Here is a 27106-nt window from a genome sequence, read left to right on the forward strand (position 1 = left end):
ATGTAAGCTCCTTAGGGGCTGATAGACTTAGAAGCTTTGACCTGCTCCATTTCTGACTTAACCTAATTTACCCTTCATTAGGCATCCTAGTACTCCATGTTCTGAGGCATTCACCATATTGGTGCCAGACTTAATCCTATTGCAGGTCAGAACTCCTAAGGTCAAGGGATCCATCAGTCTTAGTCTCCCCAGAAGCAGGAATTACAGGCATGTGCCACCATATTCTATCAACCATACAGTATTATTCCACCTTTCCTTGTACCTTATGACTCCTTCTTCCTCACCTTAACCTCAAATCCTTTTTAGCCCTCCCTTATTTTCTGGCCATTACTCCTGCATTATCTACACGCTTCCCCTTTCCTTATCTCAATGACTTAAAATCAGTTCAACTCTATGCTATTCTCTATGTCACTCAGAGCTGCGATTGTCCCCTCCATCATTCTCATTCTCTCACTGGTCCCCAATCTCTTTCTACTGGCTGCTTCCCTCCCACCTACATTCTCATGTCTCCCTATTTAAAAAAAAAACAAAATAAAAAAAACCCCCAAAAACCTCTTGCTTGATCCACTGATTCCCTACCAGCTATATCTCTCCTTCCCTTTGTGGCTAAATTTGAGAAGGCCTTTGGTGCCTCTACAACCAAATTCTTCCTCTCTCCAAATTTAGCAACGATCTTGGGTACTGCCACATCTAATGACCTTTTCTCAAGTCTCATCTTTTTTTTTAAGCTCTTTGCAGCCTTTAACACTGTCAATCACCCTCTTCTTAAATTTCTCTTCTCTAAGCTTTTGTGACATTGCTCTTTTCTTTGACTCCTCCTACTTGACCACTCAGTGTCCTTTGTGGATATTCATCCATGTGATACCTGCTAAATCTGGGTTAGCAGTGAGTCCCAAACTGTGAGCCCCAAAGGCTCTCTCCTGGGTCTTCTTCCCTTTTCTATCCATATGAGAGATCTCATTAGCTCCCTTGGGATCCAATTATCATCTCAATGCAGATGATTCAGAAATTTATCTATTCCTAACCTTTCCTGACCTCCAGTCTCACATCTCCAACTGATTATTGGACATCTAAAACTAAATGTCCTGCAGACATCTTAAATTCAACATGTTCAAAACTGAACTCATAGTTCTACCCAAACCTTCCCCTCCTCCTAACTTCCCCATTATGGTCGAGAGTATTACTATCTTCTCAGTCACCCAGGCTCAAAATCCAGGTATCATCTTCAATTTCTTACTTTCCTTATCCAGTCAGCTGATAAATCTTGTTTATTCTACCTTTGTAATATTTCTTGAATATGTTCCCTTTCTCTCCTCTGACACCATAACACCCTTTTGCAGGTCCTCATCATCTAATGCTTGGACTATTGCAATAACCAGCTGGTTGGTCTCCTTGCCACAAGTCTCTCCTCACTCCAGTTCATCTTCCACTCAGTTGTAAAAGTGGTTTTCCCAAAGCACAGGTATGACCATGTCATCCCCCTACTCCACAAACTTCAGTTGCCTAAAGTCACAAAGATATTGAGAGGCAGAGCATGGATTTGAATCCACATCCTTTAAGGCTAACGTTAATGCTCTTTCTTATGCTGGATCACTTAATCTTTACGAGGCTGTTTCCTCTTCTGTAAAATGGGAATAATATCTGTTATAAGGATGTTGTAAGGATGAAATGACGTAGGTAATGTGTTTTGATAACTTTAAAGTACTACATACTAGTTATTATTGTATTCATAAATTCCCTTGCATTCCATTTCATTTATCTTCTTCTAATAGAACAGAAATACAAATTCTGTTCATTATGTAGTTTGTCAGTTAACAAACATTTATTAAGTGCTTATTATGTGCTAATCAGTGTGGCAATCGTTAGAGATACAAATAAAAGTAAAACTGATGTGGTCCCTGCCTCAAGGAGCTCACAATCCTAATAAGGACATGAAGACAACTCTCTCTCCTTCACCCCGCCCCCCAGTCTTCCCTCCTTTCCCCTCCCTTCACACACAATATACAGAATGAAAATGGAAGGCTTCTAAAAGCAGCTAGTCCTCAGGTTACATACATAACTGAAAGAATAATCAAATTCAGAAGACAGAGTAGTACTCTGATCCTTACGGCTGTAAGTTGGATGGGAACAACTTCAGGAGCATCTAACCAGAAAAAGAACTGATGGCTTTACTGGCACACCCTAGGAAGGCTGCAAAGGGAGGGTTCTTTCCTTTAAATCTTTAGATCTCTTCCATCAATTCATTTGGTCACTTCACATATTTCCTCTTTCCTATCCAGTCTGTCAGTATCTCATTGGGGAAAAGTGAGCATTTTATTACACTTTCGTGTTTTAAGATTTTTTTCCCCTTCCACGTTGGCAACGCCTCTTCCCCGCACCCCCCTCCTCCCAAAAAAACAGGACACATTGCTTTAGGTGGCCTAGATACTTCAGCAGCATCCTCACTGGTACTGGAGAAAATAACGTTGCTGTTTAGGTCAAATCACCTGACTTATACTAAACTGCAATGTCTGTTTGGGTGAATGAATAACCTAGCGTGTCTATTTAAATAGTAACAGCATAGATTTTAGAAGTCCGAAGCAGTGGAAAGAAGGGAAGGAAGGCCCGGGGACATCCCCAGCTACAGAAGCTGAAGCTCTGGACCAAGCCCCGAAGAGTGTACGCGTGTGCGTACGTGTCAGAGCCTCGGAAAAGGGCATACGGCGCACGCGCGGAGGCCGAGAGAAAGCTTTCTAGAGGCGGCCTCAGTTCCAAGATTTTGCTACTATTTGTTCAGTGGCGCAGCCTCTCTCTACGCCAAGGCTGGTCAATATTCCCTTCGGCTTCTTTTCCTATGTCCTCTCTCCTTTACCGCCCCGCCCCGCCCCAGGCCCTTTGCCAGAGTCAACCAAGCGTACAGGGCCACCCATCAATCCCTTCGACCCCGCCCCACCCCGCCCAGTCCCGGATACCAGGAAAACCCGGAGCACATAGACTCGATCGGTAGTACTAGTAATGTCTCCCGAGGTGGGGAGGGGGGAAAAGGAGGACTTAGTGAGCATGCGCCGAAGGACGTGAGTGCTCATGCGCAATGGCCCCGGTGGGGCTCGGGAAGGAGTTGAGCCTGCGCGGTGGGTGGGTCCCGTGGTTGAGGTCGAAGTTGTGGCCACTGGAGGGAAAGGAAAAAGGGAAGAGGAAGAGGAAGGAGGGGCGGAGAGGGTGGCCGAACCCGGAAGTAGGTAGATGCTAGGAGGGAGCGCGCCTGTAGTGGAGCTCGGCGGCCGGGAGGCAGCGGAGGCGCTTTGAGGAGGCGGTAAATGGAACTGGGGCAGCTGCCTCGGGAATTCGGGGTGGGAAGCGCGGCGGGTTCTCCGCAGGCCAGGGCCTCCCCTGCTGGAGGAGGGGTTTCTCCCTTTCGTCCTCTGTTGTCCCTGCGCCTCGCCCGTCCTGGCGCTGTCACACTCCTGGGCTCCCAGGTCTGAGGGGACAAATGTGTGGAGCCTTCCCCAGTCTCCTCTTCCCTTGCCGGCCCCCCCCCCCCAGCTGTGGTGTGGGGAGGACCGTGATGACCCAATCACACACTGGACCCTCCGCCCCCAGCCACACCCCCTTCTCTGAGGGCTTTTCCCTCCTGTGTCCTCACCAGCCCATCGTCCTGTGAGTCGGGCTTGGCAGGTGTGAGGGCTCTTTCTTGTTTCCTTTAAAATTTTTTTTTGTCGACTTTCTCGACTTCCCTCTACCTCTCGTTTCTCTCAGCCCTAAGATGTTAAAACACTTATGTGTGTAAGCTTTGGAGTTTGTTTTTTCGTCTTCTCATTCATTTAATGATAGACAGCTGAATGAAAAACACTTTGAATAAATACATTTAAGTCGCCAGTGGGGATATATTATAGGGTTCTTATTGTTTTGCAGACCATGAAACCCTTCCTCACACCTCTCCCGAAGGTGTTACCCAAGATTGAAGCTAATTTTCCTTTTTAAGTCTCTTGAGACACTTATGAAGCTTCTTGTTCTGAAATTGCATTATTGCAATGAAGAAAAGGAGAAAGGTTACTGCAAATTTTGACGAGAAGATCCATCTAGGCCATCATAAAGATTCTTCTGATGGAAACAGTGCAGTGGATAGCGACCAAGTGACCTTTAGTCATTCTACGGAAGGATCTACTGAAGATCTTCAGTGTTATCAGCAACTTCCTCCGTCACCAGATCAGAGAAAGCTTCTGAGTTCTTTGCAGTATAATAAGAATTTACTGAAATATTTAAATGACGATAGACAAAAGCAACCATCTTTCTGTGACTTACTTATAATTGTAGAAGGAAAGGAATTTAGTGCACACAAAGTTGTTGTTGCTGTTGGCAGTAGTTATTTTCATGCTTGTTTGAGCAAAAATCCAAGTACAGATGTTGTCACTCTGGATCATGTAACACATTCTGTTTTTCAGCATTTGCTTGAATTTCTCTACACATCAGAATTTTTTGTCTATAAGAATGAGATACCTCTAGTTTTAGAGGCTGCAAAATTTCTGGATATTATAGATGCAGTTAAACTGCTAAATAATGAAAATATTTCTAATTTTCCTTCTGAAATAACAGAAAAGACATCCCCTGCAGAAACTCTAAGTGAATTGGCAGGCAGGTTGTCAAACAGTCACCAGTGCAAATTCTGCAGTAGAAATTTTTGTTATAAGAAGTCTTTAGAGAATCATTTGACCAAAACTCACAGATCCCTATTAATAGGGAAAAAACATGGGTTAAAAATGCTGGAAAGAGGTTTTTCAGCAAGAAGATCAACGAGGAATAGAAAGTGCCCTGTAAAGTTTGATGAGGACAGTGATAATGAAAATGAAAGTGGTGAAATATCAGACAATTTTGATAAAGACAATTTGGATAAGGTGGCTTTTGATACGGAAAAGTCAGATAAAAATGACTCTGAGGATGCTGGAAGTGAGTACAATGCAGATGGGGAAGCACAGGAGGAGGAAATGTCAGATGAATACTCTGAAGGGGAAGAGCAAAGTGACAAAGAACATAATGATGCAGAAGAGGAGCCTGAAACTGCTGATTCAGTAGGAAATATCCATGAAGGGTTAACTCCAGTGGTCATTCAGAACAGTAACAAAAAAATATTGCAGTGTCCTAAATGTGATAAAACATTTGACCGAATAGGTAAGGAACAATCCTGTTTCATATTTTAATGCTGTTTTAACTTTGTAAATTTGGTTGATTCTTTGTGAAGTTTAAAACTAATTTTTTTTAACATTAGGGAAGACATTTCTTACCATTAGAAATTTTTAAAATTGTTGTGACTTGAATTCAGATATGCTTGCTTAGAGCAATTACTTTTTTCCCCTCTTTACATCGTGAAGGTGAACTCCCTTCACTCATCTACTTTGCAATTATTTGGTATGAAAAATGCTGTTAGTATTCTGGAGTCATTTAATTATGTCTATGAAGTACTTGCTCTGAAACTGAAAGCAGACTTGTAAATAGAACTACTGGTCTTATATACTTACACTACTGGTCTTAAGTTATTAAAAAAATACTAGTTAAATAACTTATGGGTAAGCCATGACATTTATTCCTGCTAACAAACATTTATTAAATGCTTTAGTACAAGGAACTATTCTGGGTGAGGAAAGGGTAGATATAAAGATGAATAAAGCCTAGGTTTTGCCCTGCAAGAGTTTATGAACTAGTAGAGGAATTAAGAAGGGCACAACTATTTAAATGCATAGAAGAGATATGAATACTGTATGCAAGTATCTGAGGTAGCTTCTTTGTAATTGTTGGGGATCCTGTAAAACTTCATGGAGGAAGCAACTGAGCTTGAGCAACATTTTGTTAGAAGGAAATTGGAAAGATGTCATTTATCAATTTTTTCCTCTCTCATGTTTCCAGGGTAAATTTTCACATCCCTTAAAACATTGTTTTTTAAAGAAACAGGAACAAAAATCTTTGTAGTCTTTAGAGCTCAAGTCCAGCATTCTTATTTTGCAGATGAGGAAACTGATACCCAGAGAAGTGAAAGTAATTATCAAGACAGAACTTGAACCCAAGTCTTCTGTACTGTTGCCTCTATATGCAGTAATGCATATGTTATAGTTAAATGATTTATGTGAAAATTTACCAGTTACTAATTCTCTAGGGGGTTAATTAGTAATGAAGTCTTTATTCAATAAATTCTCTGATATTCAATATGATTTAGGAATGGGGTGTTGTGATGATATTACTGTGCTGTCAATGAGCAGATATGGATGGTAAGGCTGATCACAGAACTTAAATCCATGTCTTTATTTAACCACATATTCTCATAAGTGGATTTCTAATTTTCAAAGAATATGAAGATAGGAAAATATATGTTATGTTAAAACTTCACTGAATATAATTTTTTTTTTTGATTTTTCAAAAAGTATTTAAGAATCAGTCTTACAGAGCTCTAGGGACATACAGAAAATACCAATTAGTGATTTTTGGATGAAAGAAAACTAGATAAACAACTTTTTTTTTTTTTTGCCAGTAATCTCAAGTAGTTTAATTAATGAGTTTCAGAGTGAGGGATGTTCTGCTAACTGAAGTAAAAGCACAGGTTATATTCTTAAATCACAACTGGGGAAGGAGGGGAGAGAAGGCAGATTACAACAATCATTTAGTGGTTTCCCACGAGAAACTCATAAGTCCCACAATACAATTCTGGAGTCAGGTCTTTGGGAGTTGTGACCAGCTGCCCTAATAAAGTACAGAACCAGAGTTCTGTGACAGGAACAGGTTCTATAATCTTTGATTCGCTTCACCTAAGGTCCAGCAGTTGTGAGCATTGCCAGGATTTTGAGTGATAAACAACTTTTGTAGAAAGTACTAGTTAGCAGTGATTTATAGATGAAGAAAAGATAAACTAACTTTGCTGTTCTAGTCAGGGGATGAATTTGTACATGGTATGTAGAATTTTAAAAGTTTTCTAATTTAAATAATGGATTAGTCATTTTGAAATGTTTTCTGTTTATTGAGAAAATAATTTTCTGATTTTGTGTGTGTTTGTGTGTGTGTGAAAGATTTACCACTCAAGTCTTTTTAGTTAAACAAGGGTGAGTTAAAAAATTCTATTTCTAAACAAATCTTATTTGGGCAGTTGGAAAATGTTATAACATGTGATGATAGCAGGAATGTGCAAGTACATTTTGACCATGTAAAGTTAGTCCTAAACCATGAATTTGTCTCTAGAAATTTTGTAATGTTGGCTATTATTTATCAATTTTATTTAGCACCCAGTTTTATAAAGTGCTGATAACATTTTAATATTAAAATATGATGTAGCATTTGAGAACTACTATCACTAGATCTGTAATTTTCTGCCTGCTAGCAGTTCTTTCAGTCTGTCTGTTCCCACTGACCATTCCTCTTCTCCCAGATGCTTTGGTTTGAGTGCTTTATGTATACAGCCTTCATTGTGGGCCTGGACCTGGAATTGCACCTTAGGAAATGTGCTGGGGTCAAAGTGCTGGTGTCTTTTGAGGAAGGGATTCCCCTAAGCTTTGTTCTCTAATGTTGCCCAGATCTCCCTGGGTGGGGTTTTTACTTAGTCTCACTACATTCCAAAGTGCAAAGGCCAAACTGTATACCTAGACATATTTCCCCTTTGTTAAATAGGTTATGGCTAGACTTTACATTGTGAATTGTAGCTGACAAATTGATCTTCTTGCTTATGTTACAACTCTGCTCCTCCAGGTTGAAAGGACCCAGAAAAAGTTATGATCAGGCCCAGAAGCATTTGCTCTTAATATACTAGGACCATAATCTTTATTTTGCCAATCTGATTCCATTTCCCTTTCTTTTGTGAGCAACAGGTGTAGACATTGTCTTGTATATAGTTATGCCTTTCCTCAAAGCTTATTAATGGCTCACATATTAGCTCCCTTCTGAAACAGAGAATGCCTAATGACTCCCTACCCTGTAAATGCTCTGAAATTATAGTAACAAAAACCAGTGGAAAATAAAAACAAGAATAGGGACAGGTATAATGTATTGCCAGTGAGTAAATTTATATGGTAAGATTGGTCATGGGACTTAAATCCAAATCACTATTTTATAATTAACCCGAGGTCCATGAACTTGCTTTTAACTGTATTTCATTATAATTAATATTCCTTATGAGAAGGGGTCCATAGACTTCACCAGACTTCCAAAGAGGTCCGTGATACACAGAAAAAGTTAAGAAGCTCTATTTTAGGGGCTACCCGATTTCAGGGTTTTTATTATGACTTAAACCTGGTGTCTCCCAACCTGAAAGGACAGTTACCTTTGGTCCATAGATCCCTAAGAATATATTTCTTCTGAGGATGTCTAGAGTTAATGTCTGTATTAATAACATTGTAGTTAATCCTTTCAAAAATATTTCTTTAGCTTTAGAGTGCCATAATAACTTCAGAGTGCCTCAATTTCATGTGAAATGATCAAATGACTCTAAATTAGCTCTTGAATTTTTGTAAATTAGTGATTTAAAACAAAACAACTGAATAAATAACAAACCATCTGAAAAACCCCAAACATATTAAAATTTATTCAACTATATGCGTTTCAGTTTAGTGTCCATAAAAGAGTTTGTATTGATAATCGTGATCTTTCCATGTCTACTGGTGGTCTCTGCTTCCTGATGTTAGAAAATATTGACTAGGGAAAGTATCAAGAGAGTTTAATATTCAAATACATCTATGATCTTAGTGATTTGGATGTTCCCTACCTTGATGTAGATCAAAACCTATTGTGTCCAAGGCCTTTTATAAGTTAATCACAGTTCTTCCCAACATGTTTGGGTTTTCCTTGATTGCCCCTTCCATTGCAAGCCTGCTGGTAGTGCACTTAGGCTGTTCATCTTTTTGTTGTCCCTCAACAAGTACCAACTCCTGTTTCTTTTTTTTGTCATAATTTTTTCCAGTGACATGGTTTACTTCTTTTCTTTAAAGTTCTTGATTATGTATTTCAGCCTGCTTTAGGCTTATCATGTGACTTTCTGTTGCTTCCTCTGTAATAGGTTCATGTTTCAGGGCCATAAAACAATATTGGCAGAATATTGGTATTAAAGACATGTGATTTTATTTATGGAAGAAGTTTGAGGTCATTGAGGAACTTAGCACCTGCCTAAAAGCAGTTCAGCCTGTTCTTCTCTTGTTTGCTGTTGGACCTAATTTATATATTTGTAGTGTCATCTGTGGATGCTGGAGCTTGCATGCTTGCTCTTGCACTTTCTCTCTCTCTCTCTCTCTCTCATGCGCGCGTGCGCGCGCACACACACACACACACACACACACCCATTCAACTATATGTCATTGTTTGGGCAGAAAAATTTAGTAGAGAAAATAAATATTTTAAAATTTGACTCCTACTTGATTTTTAAATATAACTAACTTTATTATAATTTTTGGAATGATGTTTTAGATGCTTTATTTGTATTTCCCAAATAAGACAGCAAGGGAAGAGGGTGGGTAGTTTTGAACTTAATGAAACAATATTCATGGAAGTTGAAATAAAAATATCAATGTTGTTTTAATGTTTTATTTTTTGAGACACTTTAAGGAAATACCATTAGCAAAATTTTACTTACACTTTAATATTATATTAAGTTGTTATTCTTTTGGAAATATGTCAGAGTAGTCAATATTATTTAACATTTTTTTTATTTGTTTGATCACAAATTATGTCAGATAGAAAATTGTTTCTAGCCAAATGCATAACTTCTAACTTCAGTTTCAAAAGGTTGTATGGAAGAAGAAGAAATAATTTTGAAGGAGATTTGGAAAGTTTTGGAATTGTGACAAAAGCTAGAGGTTGAATTTGGAGAGGGGACTTTTGGGAGAATTTGAGGGAGAGGCTGGAGGAAGAGGATTCAAACATAAGGATCTAAGAAGAAAGAACTAAAGAGGAAGACTTGCAGAAGAGAAAGATGAAAAGGATTGGAGGTGAAAGAGCAGGAAATTAAATAAGTGTGAGAAGACAAGACAAGTTAATAAGTCAGTGTAAAAAAATTAGTAAGACAAAGGGGAAAAACTGAATGTGGCCATTAAGATGCTAAAGAAGTATGTAGGGAAGTTACAGCTTCAGAAGTAAAGATGAAACAGGCAGTTAGCTATAGGTACGATAGGGTAGTGTGGTATAATGGATAGAATGTTGGACTTGGAGTCAAAGATGAATTCTACATCAGACTCTGTGTGAACCTGGGCAAAGCTGTTTGAGCTCTCTGGACTTCAGTTCATCATGTGTAAAATGAGGGGGCTGAACTCTCTGACCTAAACTCCCTTCCGTCTTTGAATCTATGATCCTGTTACTCAAAACAAGAAGACTTTTGTAGTTACCTAAGCATTTGTTTTATTCCATGGATAAATGACTCTTGTCTATGCTTAATGGAGAAGTGGAATTCTTCCTTGAATAGATAGATAAGGCTTGAGGACTTTACCACTCTAGGTTGTGAAAGGAGAGAAAGTGTTCTTTAAAACAAAACAAAAACGCTGGAGTGATTTTCATTATGAAAATGAAGAGGAAAGATTTAAGAGACAAAGGAAATAATGACTTGTGTCACACTTAGGTGGGGGCAGGGAGAGGTGATGATAGAGTCTAAGAAGGAATTGATGTAGTTACTGGAGGAGAGGGCAGTGTTAACGGTATCTGAAGAGAGAGAAAATATCAAGGGATGTGATATTGGGAAGGTATTTTAGATGCTTTGAAAAGGCCAAGGACTGAACAAAGGCCATTCATTGACTTGGTTATTGTAATGTTAACCTTGGAGAGAGCAATCTCATAGTGGTAGGTCCTGAATTTTAATGAGTTGTGAGTGTATGGTGACAAAGTGGTGGAAGTAATCTCTTTCTTTTTTTAGAAGTTTTGCAATGAGGAGTAGCTCTTGACTGGGTATAAGGAAAAATTATTATTATTACTATTATTATTGTTGTTTGGTTGAAGGCTCAAAGACCTTTTGTAAGGAGAGGGGAAAAGCTAGTAGAGAGGGAATGATTGATAGAGCAAGATCCCAAAGGAAATAATAAGGTATTGGATTAGAGACTCATGAGCGAAGAAGGAAAAACATAAGGAGATGTTTTGAGGTGCAGAAGAAGGGATATAACAGATTTATAGTATCTCAAAGTTGGCAGGGACCTTAGAGGTCAGATGGTCCAAACTTTCTCTGAATAGCAATCTCTTTTAGACATTGTTAACTAAATGGTCATTAATCCTCTTTTCATTTGCTGCCTGTATCTTTTTACATTTATCTTTTCCTCATGTTCACTACCAAATTCTTAAAATATTTGTTTGTATTTACTGCTTCTACTTCCATACCCACTCGTTGTTCACCCTTTGCCTTCTGGCTTTGTGCCCTACCACTCTACCTAGGTTGTTCTGTTAGGGATTATTAGTGCTCTTTTAACTGCTAAATCTAGTGATTTTACTGCACCTTTCTGCAGATTTTGACTTTGTCAACTTATTTTTTTCCTTTTTGTGCTACTGTGACACTGTTATTTCTTGGTTCTCCTCCTGCCTTTTTGACCATCTTCACTTTCCTTTACTGTGACATCTTCCAACTCCAGACACGCTAAGAGTGGGGGTGAACCAAGACTATCCTGGGCCCACTTTACTGTATTTTTTTTTGGAATTTCCTCAGTTTCCATTGATTAAATTATTATTTAATATATTTTATTTGTTTATTATTTTTACATATATTACATATAATATATTCATTTTATCTATAGTATTATTTAATATATGACATGAAAATTTTACAAATTTACCCCCTTTTCTCCACTTATACAACTGCTACTGAAGTTCAAGAACTCATCTCCTTTCCCCTGGACTTTTTCTGTCTACTCCTAATTAGTTTCTCTGCTTCTAATCTTTCCTCTCTAGTCTGTCTCACAGTTTTCAAAATAGTCTTTGTAAAATAGTCTTTTCAAAATAGTCTTTGTGTTTCACCCTGTCATTCTCCTGCTCAAAAACATTTCAATGTCTCTCTGTTGCCTCTGGGATAAAATTCACACCCTTTGGCCTAGTATTTAAACCTCTCCTAGCCTGGCCCCAATTAACTTTCCTTACTCAATCTGTGTAACCTTGGTTACTAGCCTTCTTTATCTTAGCAAGGCTACTGCACAAGTGCAAAAACTGTCACTATTTCAGGAATACATTCTCTTCTAGTTACTGACTTTCTGACTCCATCTCATCTCAAATTTCACCTCCTCCGGAAGTCTTTGCTGACCCCCTTCCCTCTTTTCCTCCACTTTTCCAATCTTCTAGTTGTTAGTGTTCTGCCCTCCTCAAATTACTTTGTCTTTGGTAACTGAATAGATGTATTCCTGAGCCGAATACAGTCTCTGCTCCTTGAGGGCAGAGACTGTTTTGGTTTTGTACTGATATCTTCTTACATCTAGTAGGCACTTAATAAATGTTTGTTGAATTGAAATCTTTTCTTCTTTGGGCCTCAGTTTCCTCAGCTATAAAATAAGGTTGGATTCCTCTTTGAGATATCTTCCATTTTTAAGGTTTTCTCTTTCCATTCCCAAATTTAGCTTTTGTATGAGTGATGCCTTAACTTTGATGCCTCCCTGCTCCAGAGCCCCAGCAGGAAGGGAAGAGCAAGTCTTCACCTAGTAGGCAAAGAAGAGTAATTTTGGCAGCTTTAGTGTGGTTGGATGGTGTGTAGCAGATATTTTTAGGTTCAAATTGGGGACTTCTTGTGTTTTATATAAATGTACCTACATATCACGAGGCAGCTAGATGACTCAGTGGGTAAAATGCTGAGCCTGGAGTCGGGAAGACTTTAGTTCAAAGTTGACCTCAGGTACTTACTCGCCATGTGACCCTGGGCAAGTGACTTAACTTCTGTTTGCCTCTGGAGAAGGAAATGCAACCCCATTGTCAGTATTAGTATGTATGACTCAACTGATGGACATTGACTTTGTTTCCAATTCTTAGCTATCACAATAAGTGTTGCTATAAATAATTTGTAGTATATAGGGATTTTTTTCTTACCAATAGAGGGATATAAGCCTAATAATGGATACTGTTTCAGAGGTGTGGGGAACCTTTCGCCTTGAGGCCACATTTGGCCCTCTAGGTCCTCAAGTGTGGCTCTTTGTCTGAATCCAAACTTCACAGAACAAATCCTTTTAAGAATGTCTACTAGAGATTTTAGTCACTTTTTTTGCATAATTACAGATTGCTTTCCAAAATGCTTATACTATTTCACAGCTCCATCAGCTGTAGTAAAGTGCCTGTCGCTCCACAGCCCGTCTAACACTATTTATTGCTGTTTTTTTTGTTGTTTTTGCCAATTTGCAAGGTTTGAGGTGAAACCTGAGGGTTGTTAAAGGGATGTTACTATATGATTTATTTGTTCTTGTTACTTTACGTGCTTAGCATAGCTATTTCCAGTTCAGTTTCTGATTGTAAATATATACAGAAAGCATTTTTTAAGCATGCACTTATTGTATGCCAGGTACTGTGTTAAAACAAGGCATATAAATGTAAGCAAGCAAGACTGAAGATAATCCCTCTTCTCAAGGAGGAGCAATATATGTGTATGTGTATGTCTATATGTATGATATAGAGACAATATGCACACATGTATATAAATAAAGTGTTTATACATATTTGTATAACTTTGTGCAATATATTATTTATTGAAATCATTAGCTGTGGCATTAAACTTTCAGACAGAATTGACCTTGGTCAGAAGTGCTAAGAAATTCTCTTGGGCTGACATAGGCTGACTAATATGAATGACTGTTTTGTTCATTTGTTTTTAGCAGAAGGAATTTAAGAATATTGTGAATTGTAGCTACTGGGGAAAAAGTTAAGATTCATAGTAATGATACAGTTTATTGTTTTTAGCATGTTTTTGCTGAAAAATATGTGAAGAAAATTTCTAGTTGAGTTGATTTAATGGTGTTGAATTATTATAGATTATGAGTTTTTATTCTTTTGAGTAATGATGTAAAAACAAATTATAGATATAGCTTTTCTTTTTGTTTCTTTTCCTATGCCATATTTTGGAAAGACTTTGTCAGGTTGCTTGATCCTCTAGGAAATGGAGATGAGTTCATAGTTCAGATTTTTTTTCAAATGAGAATGAAAACATTAAATACAACTCAATATCTGTCCCTCTTTTCTTCCCCTCTCTCTTTTTTACTTCAACCTTTAAATAATATTCTTTATAATTTAATATTAATAATATTAATTCGCATTTGCATAGCATGTGACCACATACAAAGCTCTTTCTTATTGCCTTGTGAAGCAGGCACTATTACTGTTTTGAAGATGAGAAAACTGAGGACTCTAAATAGCTTCTGCACAGCTAGAACTCAATCTTATGATTTGACTGTATGTCCAATACACTTTCTACTTTGTGAAAGCTTTCTTTTATTACTTTCAGGAGTCACATACAATCTATTTGGTTATTTTCATTTTACTTTTATAATTTTTAATATTTTTTATTTTAAAGTACTGAACCGCAGCATTAGATAAATTGGTCATTTCCATGTCCATGGTAATGAACAAAAAAAAGAATTGCACACAAAACTGCAGATTTTAGTTATGTACAGGTTGCTTTTCTTTTTAAGAATATTAGGTAAACCTATAGCTTTCAAAGGTGTCCTGTTTTTGATTCTTTCTTGCCTTCCTTCTGTTCACTGCGTTAAAAAAAAATCATTGACTGTTTCCTTTCTTTTTAATTTTTTTTTTTTGCTATTCCAATCCCTATCCCCTTTACCTTTCTTTCCTTCCCCCATCAGAAAACTAAAACACAACAAAACAAAAAAGAAAGCCCATATAATATGTATGTATAGCCAAGGAAAACAAATTCACACATTGGTTGTGTCTGAAAATGTGTATCTTGAAGTCTATCACCTTTCTGATAAGAGATGCATGCATTATCATCAGTCCTTTGGAGTCATGGTTGGTCATCATTCATGTTCAAAATTCGCAGTTCTTTAAAGGTTGTTTTTCTGAGTAATGTTGTTTATTGTACAAATTGTTCTTCAGGTTCTGCTCATTTCACTCTGTATCATGTTACATAGGTCTTATTAAGTTTCTCTGAACCTGTTTCATCATTACTTTCGCACATTATATTTCATAGCATTCATATAGCAATTTGCTTATTTCTCAATAGATGTAGCATCTACATCTTTGTAACTACAAAAAGAGCTACTATACATAAATTTGTACATAAGGATCTTTTTCTTTTTCTTCCTCTCTTTAGAGCAAGACAAATAGAGAAATAGCTGGGTCAAAGAGTATGCACAGTTTAGTCGTTTTGGGGGCGTGGTTCCAAATTGCTTTCCAGAATGTCCAGACCAAATTGCATCTCTACCAGCAGTGAATTAGTGTGCTTGTTTTCCCCACAGACCCCGTAATTGTCATGTACCTTCTTTGTCATTTTTGTCAATCTCATATTTGTGAGATTGTGAGATTTGTGAGCATTTCTGTTATTAGTGATTTGGAACATTTTTTCATATGGCTATTGATACCTTGGACTTCCTTATTTGAAAATGGTCTCTTCATATCTTTTGAACATGTATCTCTTAGGCAGTAGCTCTCGTTATTATAAATTTGAATTTGTTCTTATATATCTTTATTATATAAGACCTTTATCAGAGAACCTTTCCGTAGAGATTTTCTCCCACTTACCCTTTTTCCCTTTTAATTTTTTTTGTGTGTGAGGTGATTGGGGTTAAGTGACTTGCCCAGGGTCACACAGCTAATGTCAAATGTCTGAAGCCGGATTTGAACTCAGGTCCTCCTGACTCCAGGGCTGGTGCTGTATCCACTGCGCCACCTAGCTGCTACATTTCCCTTTTAATTTTTTCTGCATCCATTTTGTTTGTACAAAAATCTTTTTAATTTTATACAGTCAGTATCCATTTTACCTTCTGTGATCTCTGTCCCTGTTTTGGTAGTGAAGTCTTTCCTGTTTTATCCATAGATCTGAAAAATAATTTTTCTTGTTCCTCTAATTTGTTTGTGATGTGTCATCCTTTATGTCTAAATTATGTGTCCGTTTAGAGCTTATTTTGATATGAGACATTCATCTGTGCCTAATTTCTATCAGCTTGCTTTCCAAGTTTCCCAGCTGTTTGTGAGTCATCAAACACTGTTTGCTCCCTTCTCCTTCTTTCCTATCCCCTCCCTCCGCCTCCCTTTCTTTCTTCTTTTTCTCCTACTTCCCGTCTCTGCCATCCTTCCCCTCTCCTTCCTTTACTTTTTGTTTTGAGCTTTTACTTTCCTTGCACAATAAGCTGGTTAGCCATTGGTTGAAAATTTTCCATCCTCTCCTCTCCTCTGGCCTTTATTTTATGTAATTTTCTTTTGCTGTGATCTTTTCTGAGAGATTTTCAATTTTATCTTCCTCATTATTTCTCTTCCTTTCTAGTCTATTGTTAATTTTTTTTTTCTGACTCATGAGCTGTGCCTTTACTTGTACCTTATTTCTTTTGTTGTGCTCCTCATGAGTGTAAAATTTCTGAAATATTCTTTTCTATCTACTTCCTGTGATGTTACCTTTGTAGATCTTACTTCCTTCCCTCTCCACCCATTATGCCTTTTGGAAATAGCAGTTCATGAGGAAAGCAATATTAAATGGAAGTAGCGTGTGGTTGGAGACACTCTGTGCTACAAATCATGAAGCCTGGTTGTATTCCTTCTCTTACCATGATTAGTCTACATTTCTAGGGCCATGTTACATTTTAAGGTCATAGTAAGAGATTATTATATTATAGTAAGATAGTAAGGGATAGCTGGTTAACCCTTTACCCCTCTATTTGTTGCTTGCCAGTGGGAACTATTGTACACCTCTTCTCATGTCCCTAATTAATTCCACACACCCACCACTGGTTGTCACTTGACTTTGGAATTCCTCCATACTCTTTGGTCTCTCTCCTTCCCATGGCCCCTCAAATCCTCTATGATTGGTTATTAGATATTCTTTTTGGAGGATATAGGGATCAGTTGTCAGGATCTATTCATGAGGAGATGACCAATTCCATTTGACTTTCTAGTTTTCTCTCCCTCAGTATTCACTCATTTGCTCATTTGCAGAGTGAGTACTCTGCTCATCATTCCTTGTCCAGACTTCTACCCCTCCATCCAATTATTGTCTTTTTCTCTTACCTGGCTGGGTGAGATCAATTGTCTTTTGCCCTTTGTTGGATTAGGGGAAGGGAAATTAAGGCTGAGTCCATTGCAGGGGATGGTCTTGTAGGCAGAACTTTATTTAAAAGGTTCTGTAGATGCTGAATAGGTCTATAGATGATGAATAGGAGATCTTATATTTTTTTCTTAGTTTGATGTTGTTATTTCATAAAGTTTTTGCCTTGTGTGGGATTTCTTATCCTGTGGATTCAGTTTTAGTTGTGTGGTGCCTCATTCTTTTTTTTTGAGATTTTGGGTGTGGAGAGTTTCGCAGGCAACAACTCTTCTACCTGGTTGTAGCCATAGAAAAAAAAGTAAAGCCTGGCTAGTGATGTAGGAAGAAACCCATGAAATTGTGGTGTCTCTGAAATTAAGGGGGAGAATTTCAGTAGAAGATAATAAAATTCTACAGGGGAGGCTATAGAGGGATGAAGACTGATGATCTGGCAAGTCTTAGTGATTTTTGAGATAGTTTTGTTGTTGTTGTTGTTTGTAGAGAGGTTAGGAGTAGTGTTGATAGAATGAGATAGTAAGGAATTGGAGGCATAAGGTATATGAACAACTTGATTGTGAAATTTAATAGTAAAGATGAAAGAGCTAGGATGGGATTGAAGTATCATGTTAATTTTAATCATTAGGGATACCTGGGCTGGTTTTTAGGTAAATGGGAAACAGCTAATGGAGAGGTAGTGGTTGAAATTGGATGAGAAAGCCAGGATCTCTTCTAGAGCAAATCCCAGAAGATAAATATGGAATGGAATGTAGGCTATTTATTGAGGAATTAGTTTCAGTGAGGATTAGAGATAGCTCTTTTGTGATCCGAGAGAAAGAGAGTAATGAAGACATATTTTGCCAGAGGGAGGAGGAATGCTGAGCTAGCTCACATCCAGTGGTCTCAGTCATTAGAGTGAGGTATGAAACTATACTGATGAGGCAAGGAATGAGGTGTGGTAACAAAGGTCCTAAAGTCATTGAAGATTGTGACCTATAGATCTATCAATAAAGATTGATAGGATAATAGCTAGCAATAAGGATTGTTAGACTTAGAACTTCAGGAGAAAAATGTTGGGGAAGGGAATAGATATTGCCAGAGAAGTATTTTGGAAGCAGCATGAGGGAATAAAGAGCATATTAACCTCCTTTCCTAGCCTTGGGAGTTGGAGAGTATGTGTGACTTCTGTTGGAGGGAGTTGCAAGCAGTATCATATTTTCAAGGTAAATCCAGCTCTCTTGAAAGTGATAAGTTGAAAAGCTTGAAAATGTAGAGAATTTCTTTAAGAATAGATGATTATAAAGTTAGAGGAGGTTCAAAGAACGCTTTAACCTGACTGGAATAGGCTTGAGGATGAGGAGTAGAATGACTTTGTTATAAGGTTGGGGATTCAGGAACTAGTAGGGCATGTAGTTTGCTCCAGGGTGGTTAAATTAGAGAATTGGATTTGGAGAACCAACAGGATCTAAAGTAGATTGGAATAGAATGTTGCCAGTGGAAGGTGGGGCAAGGTTGCTTAGTAGGTACAAATTAGCCCATGGAAGAACTTTTAGAATTCCTTGTCCCCAGGGTCTTCTAAAGGTTGCTTTCAGAGGAGGAATTCTTAACTTGTGATGTGTGAACTACAATAGATAGATAGATAGATAGATAGATAACCAAATTCTAATATAATTGGTTTGCTTTGTAATGTTATATATTTTATTTTATGCATTTAAAAACATTATGGAAAGGGGTCCATGTTTCACCAGATTTCCAAAGGCGTCTTTGACACAAAAAAGCCCGTCTTTGCGGTTGCATGTATAGAAAGAATGAAAAATGAATTTAATTTTCAGTTAAACTTGATGATTAAAACTCTTGTGGAAAACTGGTTTGTAATATTTACATGTTATATTTTAAAGTTTATCTTTTATTTTGTTTCAAGGAATTCATTGGGAAAACTGTTAGCTAGTTAGCTAATCCACAGATTTCCTCTAACCTTAGTGTTTTGAAAGTCAGTGAATACGAATGACTTCTTTAACTTTTAATCCTTTTGCTTTTGTTTGGGTGTGGGGAGGAGTGAAGAGCTTGAGGAGAGGTGCAACTGTAAATGCTTGAGATTTGCCAAAGGTAAAGATGATTTTTTATGTTAGTGTCTAACTATTATTATATTATTATTGCATTATAATGAGAGGCCGAATAATGTAAAGCATAATTAAAGAAGGTCTTAAAGCTGGGAAGACCTGGATTCAATTTAATCTCTTGGTGTTGTAGGTAACTCTCTAAGACTCAAGTTAGAGAAGGTGCTAACTTGTATTGAAAGAGAGTCCTTTGTCATCTGGCAGTTTCCTTGCCAGGAAGTTCCTAGCTAATGAAATCACAGGTCTCCCCTTGAATGTATTACTTTTTTATTTATGAAGCAAAATAAATCTCAATAATTATGTGTAGTAAATTTGCTGAATTAATTCTAGTCTCTTTTTTAATAGGAAAATATGAAAGTCACACCCGTGTTCACACAGGTGAGAAGCCCTTTGAGTGTGATATTTGTCATCAGCGTTATTCAACAAAATCTAACCTAACCGTTCACAGAAAGAAGCACAGTAATGAAACAGAATTTCATAAAAAGGAACATAAATGCCCTTATTGTAATAAACTTCATGCAAGTAAGAAGACTCTAGCTAAACATGTTAAGAGGTAAGTATTCACTTTCTTACTGTAATTTATTATCTACAAAATGGTTATTTTTCTAGGTATGCAAAAAAAGTTGTATGTGGCAGGGAGGGGCAAGGGGTCAGTCCAGATCTTTGATTTCTCTTGAATAAGGAATTCTTTTTGTACAAACTCCTGCCACTAAGACATATGTCCAACTTCCTGTAAGAGACAGCTAGGTGATGCAGTGGATATAGTGCTGGGCCTGTGGTCAGGAAGTTGTTGTCCAGTTGCGTCCAACTCTTCGTGACCCCATTTTGGGGGTTTTCTTGGCAGAAATTCTGGAGTGTTTACCATTTCCTTCTCTGGCTCATTTTATAGAAGAGGAAACCAAGGCAAACAGGGTTAAGTGATTTGCCCAAGGGTGACACAGCTAGTAAGTGTCTGAGGCTAGATTTGAACTCATGAAAGTGAGTCTTCCCTGATTCTAAGTCTAGTACTCTATCCACTGTGCTACCTAGCTACTAGGAGTCAGGACGACCTGAGTTCTAATGTGGCCTTTGACAGTTAGTAACTGGGTGACCCAGGGCAAGTCACTTAAACTTTACCTCATTTTCCTGAGCTATAAAATGGGGGTAGTAAATAGCACCATACCTCCTCGAGTTGTGAAGATGTGAGATAATACTTGTAAAGTGCTTAGCACAGTGCCTGGCACATAGTAGGTGCTTAATAAATTCTCTTTCCCTTCCTTAACTCAGTGTTAGTTACCTGGGTACACTCACTGATTAAGTGATTTGCTCATTGTCATACAGCTAGTATAGATCAGAAGCAAGATTTATGCTCTGGTTTTTCTGGTTTCATGATCAGTGCTCTGTCCTCTACAACATGCTGCATCTTTTTGTATGTATGTGTTTTTGTATAAGTGAAACTTGAAAGGATAGAGCAGAAAGATTGATTGAATCCTGAGGTTTTTACTTATCTTAAATTCATGTCTTTGATATTGAAATGTAGTTTGTTGACATTGAAACAGAAATTTTTAACTATGAAATAGTAGTAGTAACTAACATTTATATACAGCTTACTATGTACTATTATTTTGTACTATTATACCCATTTTACAGGTGAGGAAAATTGAGGCAAGAAGAAGTGAATGACTTGCCTAGGCTAACCCATTTGATCAACCCCATTTGGGGGTTTTCTTGGTAAAGATACTGGAGTGATCTGTTATTTCCTTCTTCAGCTCATTTTGTAGATGAGGAAACTGAGGCAATCAGGTTAAAGTGACTCACCCAGAGTCACAGAGCTAGTAAGTGTCTGAGGCCAGTTTTGAACTCAGGTCTTTCTGACTCCAGGCCTGGTGCTCTATCCACTGCATCACTAGCTGTTCTGAATAGTTTTACAAAAACTAAATAGTCCCAACTCTCAGTGAGTTTATATTCTATTCGTGTTCATAATGGGTTTTTTTTTTTGGTTGTTGTTTGTTTGTTTGTTTATGCTTATCCTGAGAACAGTAAGGTGAAATGACAGTATCCCATAAAATGATATTTGATCACAGCAGATTTTCTCTTAAGTGGCTAGTTCATTGATCCTACAAAATATTAGTTTTATAACATTTAAGTGTGTTCTCTCTTAGAACATATCTTACATAAAGTGACTACATTAAAATTTTATTAAATACTAATATGTATACATATATTTTGAGTGATGAATCAGTCCTTAATCCTCTGTGACTGTTAAGTATATTCCTATGCAAATTTTGATAAAGGGTATAACCTATCCAGAATATTCTTGTTTTTGCTTTGTAGATTTCATCCTGAGAATGCACAAGAATTTATTTCCATCAAGAAGACTAAGAGTGAAAGTTGGAAATGTGATGTAAGCAGCTTATTTTTTCTTTCTTTAAAAAATAAAACAACTATGGTATATACTTCCCTTTGGGAGCAGTAAGATAAATCCATCTTTTAAACAGAAATATTCTTCCAGGAGCATGGTTTGGTTTTGAATCTTAGAACACTACCACCTCTGAGGAATCGAGAGTTGCAGATGACACAGTGGAGAATGGAGGGATACATTTTTTCAATGATCATCTACATGCGAGAAACTGTAGGGATATCATTGAGATACTGTATAATCAGAAAAGTTGGTGGCTGGGGATAGACAGCCTGAGTGCTCCATTGTTATACAAAATAGGAAGAGACTCAGATCCTTTATGGAACACTTTGGAAGGACATGGACAAGAATTACACAGGATGAAATGGCATGGATAGATTTTGATTTTCATTAATGAAAGAAGCACTCACATTAAAGAGACATAGACCTATCAAAGTACTGAAAAGCTAGGTAGCAAAGCTGAAACTATGTGTGATTCTGTGATTCATTGATGCTTTATCAAAATAATAAGCATAAATTATTCAATCACTAACTATATTCAAAAGAAATGATATTTATCAGTTGGTTTGTAGACATTAAGTGCCAGCATTATGTTAAGCAATGGGGATACAAAGAAAGGCAAAAGACAGTCTCTGCCCTCAAGGAACGCATAGTCTAACATACAAATAACTATGTTCAGATGAGCTTTATAGAGGAGAAATTGGAAATAATCAACAGAGGGAAGGTACTAGAATTAAGGGGGATTGGGAAAGATTGGGTAGGATATTTGCTTGAACTTGAAAAAAAGCCAGAGAAGGCAGGAGCTGGAGATTAGGAGGGAGAGCATCACAGGTATGGGGGACAGCCAGTGAAAATGCACAAGTAGGAAGGTGATTTTTTTGTTCAAGGAACAGCAAGTAAGTCAGTGTCACTGGATCATGGAGTATAGGGGTGGAAGGGGAAAGAAAACTATAAAGTTTAGAGGAGGCGGGGCAAGTTGTGAAATATTTGGAATGTCAAACAGGATTTTATTTTTTATCCTGAAGGTGATTGAGAACTCCTGGAATTTTTTGAATGGTATTTTTTTTGGGCAGGGGGTGGACTTTGAGAGAGAGAGAGAGAGAGAGAGAGAGAGAGTCAGACTTAAGCATTAGAAACATCCTTTTGACATCTAAGTGGAGGATGGACTGCTGTAGTGGGAGTCTTGTGGGGAGATGAAGCAACAAGATATTGGAGTAGTCCAGGCATGGGGGTGATGAGAACTTGGCTGCATCATGATGGTGGCAGTTTCAGAAGAAACAAGAGGGTGATATGACCAGGTTACCTATTACAATTTATATTTTCTTTTCAGTTACTACAGTAGGTAGTCATGAAGCATTTAAGAAGTACAAACATCCAGGAGCCAGATGTATTTAATGATGGATAATGGAAACAGCATTTCACTGGTCTCGGCTCCATCACTTGACCTCTTTAGGACTTGGATTCCTCATATATAAAACAATAATTATAGCTGAAATTTACATACTGCCTTAAGTTTTGCAAAGTGCTTTGCATATGTTAACTCATTATATACTCAGAATAATCCTGTGAAATATTTGCTATTATTATCCTCATTTTATGGATAAGGAAAAAGGTTCATAATTTTATTAGCTTCAGTTTAACCATTAAATGAGTTGTCCAACACTAGTAAAATTATGAGGCAGAATATGAGAGGTTTTCCTTATTCCAAGACCAACAGTCCTACAGAATCACAGAATCCTCAGTATTAATAACAGTAATTATAATGTAATGATAATATTAGTAAAGTGCTTTGTAAAGCTTTCACGTGCTACACAAATGTTAGCTATAGTGTAGCAGTTTTAAGCTTTATAAAGCACTTACATGTTTTCTCATTTGATCTTTATAATACTGTGAAGTAGGTATTATTATCCTCATTTTATAGGTGGGGAAACAGAGAGGGAGGTTAACTGTTTTGCCCTGGGTCACGAAGCTAGTGTCTGAAACAGGATTGTAGGTTTTCATGATTTCAGGCCTAGTACTTTATGCCACCTAGCTGCCACAAACAAGACACCTAAGTAACGGTCATCCAGCTTTTGCTTAAAAGTAACAAACTCCAATTCTGTCCTAAAATAGATGATTACACTTTTGATTCGCTGTTATTGTTGGGACGTTTTTTCTTAGATCCATCCTAAATCTGCCTCTTTAGTTCTTATTCGGGTTGTTCTTCATTGTGTCCTTTGTGGCCATGTTGAATAAATCTGATCTCTCATCCACGTAACTGTCCTTCAAGCTTCTTGGAGGCGGCTATTATGCTATTCCTAGTTGTCTTCCTACTAACCATTCCCTGTTCCTTTATCAGTTCTCACATGGCATGAACTTGAAATCATTTACCATCCTGGTTGCTCTCTGTCATACTGTCATCATTATCTATCCTACAGTGGCACAATTGAGTACAGTACTGCAGATGGGGCCCAGTCATGGCAGAGTACAGCCCAAATATTACCTCCTTATTGGACGCTATGTCTCTTTTAATGCAGCCTAAGAGAGCCTTTTTGACTGTCATATCCTGCTGCTTACTCAAAATGAACTTGTAGTTTGCTAACTTTTTTAGATGAACATGTTGTAGAACCCATGATTCCTCTTATATTCCTCTTATATTATCTCTAATTTATCCTGTATGTAGCTTGTTTGTACATAGTTGTTTACATGTTGTCTCTTCCTTTAGACTTGCCTTTCTTTGTATTACCACTGCTTAGCCCAGTGCCTGGCATATAGTAGGTGCTTAATATTAAAGTGCTTATTGACTGACTGATGTTTTAGTTTGACAGGCTCATTTGAATTCTAACTCTGGCATCCATTGTGTTGGTTATGGATGCAAGGGTTAGGATTCATAAAGGGCTTGTCAGACTAGAACATTTGTCTCACTCTTCCACAATGTCTTTCTCACCTGTCTCATCTTTTTTGTCCTGGTTCAGGCTCAAATTAGCTTTCCTCTGATATATTAAATTAGTCCCATGCATTGCTGATTTATTAATCTCCTGAAAGCATAACTCCCTTGCTTAAAAATCTTCAGTAACTTCCCACTGTCTCCTGAATAAAGTCCAAATTCCCTGGCCTGGCATTTAAAGCTTAATATAGCTTTAATATACTTTTTTACCCATATATCATCCTGTTTTCTCTGATATTCTCTTAAGTACTATCCTAATTGAGCTACTCATCCTACTATAAGTAAATCTTAGGATTTTTTTCCTTCTCTATGCCTTTCTTCATGCCATTCTTTATTTGTGATTTTTTTTATTCTCATGCTTTTCCCCATGTCTGGAATTCCACGCATCTATATCTGCTTGTGAAAATCCTATTTGTCTTTCTAGGTTTAATTGAAATGCCACTTCCACAAATCTTATTCTTTCTATTCAATGTAATCTCTTTTCTCCTTTGAAATGTCGTGTTAGCTTATTTGTACCTTTTTGGTGTGCAATTATCCTAACTGTGTATGTGGTATGTGTATATACTCATATGTATAATATGTAATACTTTGTATTCTATTTTTTCATATGTGTATATATATGTGATACTTTGTATTATAGTTATTTGTGCACGTCTTGTTTCTCAGTTGTTCCTTGAAGCCAAAACTTTATTTTATTTATGTTTTTATCTCTTAATACCTATCACTGTGTCCTGCACATCAGGAGAAGACCTGAATTCAAATCCAAGCTCAGATTACTAGATGTGTAACTGTGGGCAACTACTTAACCGACATTTGCTTCAGTTTCCTCAGCCTAAAATGGGGAAAATAACAGGACTTACCTTGAAGTGTTATTTTGAATATTAAATAATAATTGTAAAGTACTTAGCACAATGGCCTGGTACATAATAAATGCTGTATAAATGCTTATTCCTTTCCCCCTTCCCTAAAGACGTTAATTTTCCTTTCATATTTCTGTTGAAAGTCTCCAGGAATAACTACATAAAAATCGAGAAGATTCAGTTCAGCACGAATTTATTGAACACTTTCTGTGGCCTGGCACTGTTCCTTTAAGTACTGGACAATACCCTGGAATGTAGTTCTTTTCAGTTTCAGCTTCACAGTAAAACTAAAATAGAATTTCTCATGTTTTCCTCCATCAGTTACATAATATTCATTTTGTACTTGATCCCTTATAGTGGTTTAAAAATTTTTATCATTTTAATGGAAGGCAACATGATATAGCTGGTCTCAAATGTCTTCAAGCCCCATTTTCTTTTTACTCTTCCCCCCCTTTTTTTTTTTGTTAGACAGTGAGGTTAAGTGACTTGCCCATGGTCACACAGCTAGTGTTACATGTTTGAGTGGATTTGAACTCAGGTCCTCCTGAATCCAAGGCTGATGCTCTGTCCACTGTGCCACCTAGCTGCCTCCATCCCCCATATTGTGACACATATTGGCTGTTTGACCTTATGCAAAACATAACTTCTATAAGTTGTTGACAAGCTGTCAGCCTGATTTAGTAGAAGCAATTTTCTCACTATGGAGTTGTCTATTGCAATGTAAGCCCAGATCCAATCTCTGACCTACTTTATAAAAGTTTCTCTTTTGTGCTATATTTTTGTCTTTGAAAATCTTCCATGGAAACTTAGACTCAAAAAAAGTATCGTGTTTATATCATGACTTGTTTTCTTTATGAGTTAATTTTGATTTTGGGCTATTTTATTTGAAAATATATTTTTAGATTTGCAAGAAGTCGTTTACTCGAAGACCACACTTGGAGGAGCATATGATTCTTCATTCTCAAGACAAACCTTTTAAGTGCACCTATTGTGAAGAGCATTTCAAATCACGATTTGCACGGCTAAAACACCAAGAAAAGTTCCATCTGGGTATGTAAATCACTATTAGTAACCAGTGATGTTAGCAGAAGCTAACATCTGATCTATTGCTCCCTGATACTAGAATAATATACTTTATTTTTTTTTAATTTAGTATTTTTTTTCCCCAACTACATGTAGAAACAATTTTGACATTCTTTTTCTTTTTTTTCCCAGATTTTGAGTTCCAAATTCCCTCCCTCTACTGCCCCCCACCCCCCCAGTTGAGAAGGCAAGCATTTTGACACAGGTTATACATGTGCAGTCAGGCAAAACACGTTTCCGTGTAAGTCATGCTGTGAAAGAAAACATAGACAATAAAAAAGAAAAATAAAGAAAGTAAAGAAGTATGCTTTGATTTGCGTTTAGACTCCATCAATTCTTTCTGTGGAGAGGTATAGCATTTTTCATCATAAGTCTTTCAGAATTGTCTTGGATCATTGTATTGCTGAAAATAGCAAAGTTATTCATAGTTGATCATCATATAGTGTTACTGTTTCTGTGTAGAATGTTCTCTTGGTTCTTTTTATTTCATTTTGCATCAGTTCATGTAAGTCTTACTTGGTTTTTCTGAGCACGTCCTGCTCATTGTTTCTTAGAGTACAATGGTATTCTATCACAATCATATACAACATGTTC

The 27106-nt window shown here is 37.3% G+C and overlaps 1 protein-coding gene across 1 annotated transcript in view; it reads left to right on the forward strand.

The window, feature by feature from the left end:
* Nucleotides 1-3183: 3183 nt before the first annotated feature.
* The window catches only part of ZBTB41 (zinc finger and BTB domain containing 41), a 54421-nt gene continuing 30498 nt past the window's right edge, over nt 3184-27106 (forward strand). Inside the window, exons 1-5 of the mRNA XM_027843429.1 lie at nt 3184-3292; nt 3892-5145; nt 19591-19798; nt 21559-21628; nt 26332-26479. Coding sequence (XP_027699230.1) covers nt 4011-5145; nt 19591-19798; nt 21559-21628; nt 26332-26479 — 1561 coding nt within the window. The 5' untranslated portion in view covers nt 3184-3292; nt 3892-4010. The remainder of the gene's footprint in view (nt 3293-3891; nt 5146-19590; nt 19799-21558; nt 21629-26331; nt 26480-27106) is intronic.

The sequence above is a fragment of the Vombatus ursinus genome, unplaced genomic scaffold (assembly GCF_900497805.2).
Source record: "Vombatus ursinus unplaced genomic scaffold, bare-nosed wombat genome assembly UNPS02014909.1, whole genome shotgun sequence".
Taxonomy (NCBI): domain Eukaryota; kingdom Metazoa; phylum Chordata; class Mammalia; order Diprotodontia; family Vombatidae; genus Vombatus; species Vombatus ursinus.